The 9,737-nt window shown below is 25.8% G+C and overlaps 1 protein-coding gene across 1 annotated transcript; it reads right to left on the minus strand.

The window, feature by feature from the left end:
• Positions 1-7,313: 7,313 nt before the first annotated feature.
• On the minus strand, positions 7,314-9,581 carry LOC114122571 (cyclin-dependent-like kinase 5). Its single transcript, XM_027985255.2, has 7 exons — positions 9,174-9,581; positions 9,015-9,103; positions 8,766-8,959; positions 8,616-8,703; positions 8,373-8,544; positions 8,134-8,303; positions 7,314-8,066 (listed from the first exon to the last, which is right to left on the minus strand). Exons 1-7 carry the CDS (start codon positions 9,208-9,210, stop codon positions 7,932-7,934), a joined length of 885 nt encoding a protein of 294 aa, XP_027841056.2. The 5' UTR covers positions 9,211-9,581; the 3' UTR covers positions 7,314-7,931.
• Positions 9,582-9,737: the final 156 nt, after the last annotated feature.

Below are 9,737 nucleotides of genomic sequence, written 5' to 3' on the forward strand. Positions count from 1 at the left end.
TTTATTTCTGTAAAATGAGTGCACTCGGTTTAATTTTAATAATAAATGTCTATAAATACTAAACAATATTATGGTTTTACTGATTATTACACGATAAAACGTACTTATTTGAGTTTATATCACTGACATTTTTTTTCTATGAATAAAAAATTTGACTCTTCTACAATAAATTATATTATACATGTACCTACATGTAATTTACTTAAAAATAAATTTTTTTAGAAATGTATATGTGTTTTTTTATTTATAAAATTAATAGTTGTAACTTGTAATGACATCGCAGCAATAATTTCTATAAAGGCAAAATGTATCGTAGACTGTAATATATTTAGTATATTATATAAGGTTATTAATCAAAAACATTTTAATTATTGGATTATTTAATCTAAGTTCAATACTGCCAAAAGAATTTGACCTTAAATAAAAGATGATTTTTTTTTTAAGGATTTGGTTCAGAATATTTTTTACTATTTTCGGCTATTGAAATGTGAGTGCTGTATAATAAAACTTAACAAAATAATTTTTTAATATATGTTGTTATAAAAATACCGTTATACCTACCTATATATTTTATAAATATTACTATTCAGTAGTATTTTCAACTGATTCAGTATTTTTGGGACTGTAAACAATTTTATGCGTTTTAATTTAATTTTATACTTTTTATATATTTTTATAATTTGCTTAATTTAGTATCTAATACTTTAATTAAATATTTGTGTGTTCGTGTATAAATATACCAATAATATATGAATATATGATATTTGTTTATATATTCATAAAAATGATAAATTTTCTTTTAAAGTTTTAACAACTGCTATAAATTATTTAAACTCACAGTGCACAAAATACTTAAATACCTTCTTATAATAGTATGTAGGTACATTGTGCATGCATCATGCACCTGATGTTATCCCGAGAATAAATACATAAAAAGGCATAAAAGCATATAGCTAGTAGTCTAATTAATAGGATATTAATTTTAAGTTATAAACCATTTTATTATTATCTACTTAAAAAATAAAATTTTTATAATGGGAAATTTGTATTGAAAATTTATTGTTTAAAGTGTTAGTCAGCTTATATTTATACAAAAACGGGTACTTAAAAACGTATTAGTTAAAAATAAAAACATACAATGCTTTTGTAAATTAGTCTACCATATATTATAGTAATAATAATAAAGTGAATTTTCTTTAGTTTAACATGGAAAAAACATCATTTATCTAGGACAAATAGGCCATTTACTGTATTAATAATCAACAGACATGTTGTGTTACGTTTTGCATAGTGTGAACCTATAGTTATGAAATTAATAATTATATAGTTGTTTAAGTGCCTCCGATGATGTGTTTAGAATACGTATATGCTACAGATTATACTGAATAAAAATAAACTACTAATAGTTAAATAGTTCACAAAACACATTGGAATAATTTATATTCTAATTTTAGTGCATACTGCATAGTAAAACATAAACTGTATTAAAATTTGTAAAAAAAAAAGAGGTTAACGAACTAACATAAAGATTGGATGTTAGCATAATATTATATGTATATATAGACTTACTCTTCCTTGATTTCAAAATTATTTTGTCTTAACTTATAACTTATAATTTATAAACATCAAATAGGTATCTATGAACTATGATACATTAACAAAAACTAAATAACTAATAAGTAATAGTTAATAAATAAAAGTTTTATTATTAAACGATAAAATTTAAATAATTTATTTTTAAAATAAAAAGTCAAGTCGAATTTTGTTTATAATAGTGTCTATTTAAAAAGTTGAAATATTTTATACACATATTTGATAAGACAGTTTTTGACCACTACAGGAAAAAATATGAAAATGTCAATTATAAATTATGCGAATGTGTGTGGTGATGATAATTTTTTTAACTTCAAATACTCATTCCAAAAACAGTTATTTCCCCTAACCCAATTTATGCTTATACAACTACTTCATTCATCAAAATGTCTTCATAAATTATATTAAATATTAATATAATTAGTAAGCACCACATATTATTTGTATGTTGAAATAAGCTAAAGGAGACTCGGTCTCCTTTTTTAAACTAAAATATTTAGAAGTGTATTGTGTAGATTCTACTAATATCCGAGTATAATATTATGCCGTTATAGTGCATAATATGTACCTATGTATATTATACCATTATATTAATTACGTTGGGGTGTTGAAAGATTTTTAAGTTTTTTCACATAAAGAAAATATACAGTGATATAGTACCTAACTACTAACTATAAAATATTGATGAAAAGATTTTTTTTTTAATATATACAAACAAACATATGTATAACATATGATTTGAACTACCTATAATACCTACTAATATAATATTATATACTATAATAACTTGAATTATTTATAAATTTTAGTAGGTAGCTGAGTTACTATTTTATTTATTTAAATCAAGTAAATAAATATTATTTTCCTTATGATTTTACAAATATATTGTGTGTAAATTATATAAATATTGAGTAAAGGCTAATGAGAATTATAATAGTACACATCTCTCATGTGATCAATTAATTTGGTTTAAAATAGGTCGAGGATGTGCTAGATGTGTTAACATACTTATAAATAATTTAGTTTTAAAAAAAAAGACATCTTACATACATTCATTTTGCACTAAAATTATGTTTATAAATAAAGCCAGTAAATTATTCGTTATTTTTACTGACAAGGAACAATATAGTCAATAAATAGGTACGCCCGGTTTATATTTTATTTATAGAGTATTCCGCAAAAAAAAAAATCTAAGTTAAAAATTACATGAAATTAAGCTAGTAGTGGGGAGGCGAATATTGTATATTAATTATAAATTTATTACTTTTGGGGTATTATAGTATCTTTCACTACAACTACATAATCACATGTTATTAAATATGTGCGAACTTTTGTACTTTCAATCCCCCTTTCCATCAAAAAGGTTCACTCACCTCCTTCAATCGTATACATTTTGTTGCCAAATTATCTATTTAGTTATAAAACTGGCCGACCAGCTATAGCCTTCGAGTGTATCGTCGTGTTTTGATGGAAAAAATCAAGTCGGACGTATACTTTTATGGTTTACTGTTTTTTTATTTTACGATTGTAATTGCATAATATTATATAATATATATTATAAATTATATTATATATAACAATTTATCGTCGATACCAATTAATAGTCAAGGGTGCAATAAGTTTAAAGTTGTGACTAATCGGTCAATTTTGATCTTAATATACATGATTAATGAGATACAATCCTGATTAAAGCTATAATCATTTTAATAATACCTTTAAACATTATAGGTTTATTGCATGTTTTTGTTATGAGTTTTTCGTTATATTTAGGAATTTAAGCATTTATTTTTTACGTACATTTTATATTTATCTTTTTTATTGCATCACAACTATGGGGAAAATCATAAACGTAATTTAACTTAGGATAGAATTTATATACATCAGTATGTTCTTTTTGTAACATCCTTTAACAAATTTGATTTTAAATATCCTCAAATAAGGCAGAAATTTACTCATATTAGTATTAATTATTGAATTTATATAATGTTTATTATTGAATATTTTAACTTTAAGTACAAAAAATGCATGTTTTACTATATAATAGTAGGTATACGGTATACTTAAATAAAATAAGAATAACAAGTTACACATTGCATCTAATTATTACATTCCTAAATTTATTTTCCTAAAATCAATGTTATAACGAATGTTTAATTAATTATAATTATAATACCATGAATTTATTCAGAAACAAGACTTAAAAATATTATATAGCTTACATACAAACTGCCTTTATAATCTATTTTAAAATTATAAGATACTTCTCTTTCTCTTAATGAATAATGACATACTATAATAATGATAGATACTAACTTAATTATTGATAAATTCACAATATCCTTATATTTGATTTATATATTAGCCATAAGTACTCATAACTCATTACCTACATATTTTTATTTATTGTATAGGTACTTCATTTATATTTTAAAAATATAAATACAATCTGACCCGACAAACTCCATATACCACCTAATAGTCAATTAATGTTGTGATACATTTTAGCTAAACAAAATTATTATTTATTTTAATTAACGTAATACAATATTAACGTTATAAAAAACGTATTAAGTCCAATAGTTCATAAGGATAATATTATATAATACTATGAAAATAAATATTTGATAAAACATTAAAACTAAAAAAATCAAGTATTTCAATGGTGGATTCGCAAGACATTTCCTTTAATAAAACTATTAGCTGTGTATTTTTCTGCATGGGTTACACTTGGTTAATTCTCTTCAGTGAATCACCTAGTCCTATATAGTGATATTATAGAATATTATATAATATTACACATACATGTATGTATGACGGCGCTCTGGGTAGGCAATTAAAATTCGTCTTTTTTTCATTTCAAATTATAACGTCTTCAAATTGTTGTTATTAATAACAACAATTTATTTGAAAATGATTTAAACTGCCACGACCGGTGTACATCAACCTAACCTAGCCAAATTTATGGTGGTCATATTTGTAAGTATCTCCGATTATTTATTTTTCACATGAATGATGTCGGTTTGGTTTTTAAATATGTAAATTCTAGCATTAATGGTAATTGGTAGGTAACTTAAAATTATACTGTTATTTTAATTAATTTAAGAATAGCATAGTATTACAAAAAGATTTATGACTACTTTGTATATTGTTGTTGTTGTAATGGTCAACAAGTTAACATTTATAATCACAATAAATCTTATTTCGTTATTGATTACATTGGTTATTACACTCTGGTAATAAGTAATAACCAATTACCCAGAGTTGACTTTTTTAAAGAACTTGAAATAATTTTTTCAAGTTAATTTTCATTTACGAAATTCCAGACAAGCCATCGGTACAAACAGTAAATTTCACCAGGGGATCCGGTATTAAATATAGATATCAAAATGCTAATCTGGCATAAACATAATAGCCAGTGAAGTATTTAAGATTTTGCTAGGAAAAGGGTGAACAATAATTTATTATATAGGAGAGACTCAACTAAGATCTATTGTGAATTAGTAATGCTGATACCGAAAATATTTTATAAGTATGTATATAACATTTTAGATTTTTGCAACAACCTTCATACAAAATACAATTTTAGTTAACAGTTATGTCTAAAGATCGAATATTGTATCAATTATAGATTTTTATTTTCTAAATCATTTACAAATAGTTTATGAGTGTAAACATAAATCATTATACTTGATTACCAAAATTTTATATTGCATGTATTTTTTAATATTCCGATAATAGCGCAAGTTTTTACGACAGGTACAACGTCGATATCCTTGTCGGCTTGTCCGGCCCCGCAATTAACCCTATTTTTCAATAATTCTCTACGTAATTTTGTTACCAATCCAATATGCATTCGTGCTATTTTGACCAAAGACTGATTCATATATAGAGTCATCTTTGTAACTTCGTGGTATGTGGTATCATTGATTTTATAATATGTACAAAAGTGAAGCCATAACTCCATGTGACAGTCTTGCTGTCTCGTATCCACACCGCCAATGAATCCTTCGGCGAATAATTACCTCTTTCTACAGATCCTTAGATTTGTGGATAACGTGGCCGACCGTTTATTAGTATTTTATCGGGCTATAATAACGCTAATTATTCTGTAATAATAATAACAGTGAATTCGCAACCATTATCGTACTGTAGAACCTGAGAGACACCAAACGTTAAAAATATGTGCAATATAGTGCAATATCGCCACTTCCGAAGCCTTCTTACACTTCAGAGTCCAGAAAAATGAAAACTTAGTCAAATATTCTATGTAATGAAGAATACATTTTAAATCACTGTCTGGTGAACTTTAAAAATCAACAAGGTTTACTTTCCCATATTAATTTAATGAAGAAGATAAAATAGGCTGCACAACAACGCCTCAAGTATATTTTTCCCCACACCTTTCAGAATAATTAGCAAATAGCAATATTAACTTTTAAAGCAGCCATTGTAATATTAAAGAAGTATTTTTAATTTTCTTTTTTTTTTTGTCTTACCTTTATGTCCACTGGCCACATGCATGTCACGGAAAATACTGGGGAACCTTTCAACTACTGCCATAATACATCGATCGCCCTTTCGTCGCACTCGTAGAACGTCAGCTAGGTAAGTACCTTCAAAAAGGTAAAATCAAATTTCTTGCGACATGATAGTATCGCCTATATTTATTTATAGAAATGCCACCAATTAAAAATTAAAAAGTGTTGACAGCTTTTGCATCTCGTTCTTCTGTCCATTTAGTGTCCATAGTTACATAAAAATAAATTAAAATACTAATATCACAACGTAAGCGCACTTAACGAACCGTCTACACTTCGTACATTATAGACTGTTATGACAGTGTTTTCTAGGAGAATTGAATGACATATAGCCATGTAGGTAATGTTTGGCGTCAGTGTATTATTTTATTAAACCAATAATAAAGTTTTAGTTACTAAATAAAATGTTTATATCTACATTCTACATACATATCATATAGTGTCTATCATCATAGGTAATAGGTAATATATACAACGGTATGGTAATAGTTAGGTTAATGAAGAATTTACTATTAATAGTAGTCAAATTGCCTATTTCACATATTCGGCAACAGCGTTGCTGATTTCATGATATCGACAGACAATTTCATAAATTCGACGTAACATATAAATAGTATATTAAAAATTTAAATTTTATTTTAACTTTTTTAGTGTATGTTTGCATACATTTTTAACAATTATAAGTAAATATATGTAAAATCTGGTTATTAGTTTTGTCTTACAAAATACGCTTATAGAAATGAATATTATTCATTCAAATTTCAACGAAACTACAAAACCTTGCTATCAGGGCTGCCGGTGTTGTGTTTAGGTACGATTTGTACTTACAAAAATTTTAATTTTATTTTAAAATTTACGTCATACTATTATACAGACCAAAAAAAAGTACAAAATATTATATCATAATTCATAAAAAAGTATGAGTAAGGTTGAATTTTTATATTATTAATTGCAAAAAAATTTAGACAAAGCTAATGAATCAATGATAGAGTTACATTAAACTTCATTTTATCGGGATGAGTACAACTGTACTGTAAGACACGAAGACTGAAATGACTAATGATACTTAAAATAATAAAGAAAATACAACTAAATGTATATGTATTTTTAATCAAATAGCATATTACTTAGATAATTCTAAATAGGTATAGAAATTGAATAAATAAATACAATCATATAACAATATTTATGATTTTAATACTTTTAACATAAATCTTTTAATTCATAGTAAAGGTATTAACAAAATACTTAGTTATTGATTTTTAAGTGACAAAATAATAAATTACACTTTAATACAATTGAGATCCAAAAAGGAATACACTAGTGGTACTAGTCATGTTATAATCAATTAATTTAATAAAATAGTAACATATACAAAAAAAGTATAAGCTATGATTTATAGAATAGTTACTGGTTACAGACTGAATATAATTTAACCAAAAACAGAAATATTAAATCACACTTAAAAATGAATTTAGTATAATAAAGTTAATTAAATAATTTGAATTAAGTTAAATATATATACCAATTATATATAAAAAAACTTCTAAAAATAAAAAATAAAAAAAATATTAAAATCATTAAATAAAATCTGGTTAAAACAGGATAAGAGTAAATTGGAGCAAAAAAAAAATTAGCTATGACTTGAGAAGAAACAGACACTATATAATTTAGTTGGATTCATAATACTAATACTAGTAACACTCTAGAAATCAAATTTTAATTTATACTGTTAACACTGTATTGCACATTTAATTATACTTGGCATTTAAAATTTTAAAAGTAAAAAGCAATGTTAAATTATTTTGGTAATAAATTTATGTCTGCAAAGTATATATGGCTCATTGCTTGTTCTGCTGATATTCTATGAGAAGGATTGCACACTAGAAGTCTTTGTAATAAATCTCGCATTTTAGTTGTTGATTTGGGCACTACCTAAATTAACATTAACAGTAAAACGATTAAACTTTAATTTCATTTTTGTATTATTATAATAACTAACCTGTACAAGAGTCATATTAGGTTGATACATTGGCATTGGTTTAAAATCTGGCAGAGTTGTCATGTTAGGCCATGTCTCATCAGTTGGTGTTCCCAAAAGTTTAAATATCCGTTTCAATTGATCATCTACATCTGAACCCGGAAATAAAGGTCTTCCAGCATTGGCTAACTCTAAACAACATAGGTAATAATTAATTAACTCTGTGAAAAAATATTGAAGTGAAAATAAAATAAATATACCAGCAAATATACATCCGGCAGACCACATATCAATAGATGTCGTGTAAAGTTTAGCACCAAATAGAACATCAGGAGGCCTGTACCACAGTGTAACAACTTCTGCAGAATAACATTTAACTGGAATTCCAAATGCTCTAGCCAAACCAAAATCAGCTAGTTTCAATTCTCCATTCTATATAAATCAAGTTAAAATAATATTAACCTGAATAATTCACTTTGTTTTGAGAATTCTAATTTGCTAACCTTATTTATAAGAAGATTTTGTGGTTTAAGATCCCGATGCAAGACATTGTGACTATGGCAAAATGCTAATCCACGTAATAGTTGGTACCTAAAGTTATACATTTTGATTTAATTGCATATATCTAATAAAAAATTATTGTTTTTTAATACATGAATGATTTTACAACATTAGGATCAATTTCTCCATTCAAGCTATCGAAATATTTTTTCAAGTCTTGATCGCAGTGTTCAAAGACAAGTACCAATTTTTTATCACTATGAAGTACATCATAAAGTCGTACGATATTCTTGTGTTTCAACTCCTTCAGCAAACAGATTTCACGCAAAGCAGATGAAGGAACACCCTAGAAACATATTCTGCCTTAAAAACAGACATGACTAAATCCCTTAGATATATACCTCGTCATCATCATCAAGTCTCACGCGTTTCAGTGCAACAATCTCTAAAGTTTCACGGTTTTTGGCTTTGAAAACCGTACCATAAGTGCCTGTTAAGGGTTAAAAAATAGGTAAAATATTAATCTATATCAATGTACTAATAGTATACTATGAACTTACCCTCTCCGATTTTATCTAGTTTTTCGTATTTTTGCATGTTTCTATTGGAGGATATCAAAAAAATTGTGCTAATAGAGTATCAAAGGCGATTCATCTTAATGAATAAAACAATGACCTAATCTTATGTACATCAATAAATATTATTGAAAACTAAACTGCCTATGTATAATATTATGTATTACAATCTGTATTCTAGGCGGTACTACCACAGGATAGATTAGATTAATCTATTTTAGATCTGTATTTTTGTGAGACTGCAAGTTAGCAACTGCACTTAGTTTTAGACTTTGTATTACAGATAAGATTAAGAATAGAGATCTAAATAGACATACTACAATTACTACAATAAGAGTTGATACTTGATAGTTGATAGACTTGATACACAAAATTCCCAATTTGATATTTTAATACTGCTGATAATGGGTTATCGGAGAAAACAATATTTTAATTATCACTTCTCAGGGGTACACCCTCGTATACACAACGGGAAGAACTGAGTATTAACTAACCATGCCCCATCCCATAAACCATTTCAAAATAGATCTGTTTTGTAAATTTTTTATG

The sequence above is a fragment of the Aphis gossypii genome, chromosome 1, assembly GCF_020184175.1.
Source record: "Aphis gossypii isolate Hap1 chromosome 1, ASM2018417v2, whole genome shotgun sequence".
Classification (NCBI taxonomy): Eukaryota; Metazoa; Arthropoda; class Insecta; order Hemiptera; family Aphididae; genus Aphis; species Aphis gossypii.

What these genes read in the sequence shown, in the direction of transcription:
- LOC114122571 (XM_027985255.2), bottom strand. Translation starts at nt 9,210, where the DNA reads ATGCAAAAATACGAAAAACTAGATAAAATCGGAGAGG. An exon ending in ACTAGATAAAATCGGAGAGG is followed by an intron (nt 9,104 to 9,173) that starts GTAAGTTCATAG and finishes AACCCTTAACAG; the next exon opens with GCACTTATGGTACGGTTTTC. An exon ending in CTAATATGACTCTTGTACAG is followed by an intron (nt 8,067 to 8,133) that starts GTTAGTTATTAT and finishes ATGTTAATTTAG; the next exon opens with GTAGTGCCCAAATCAACAAC.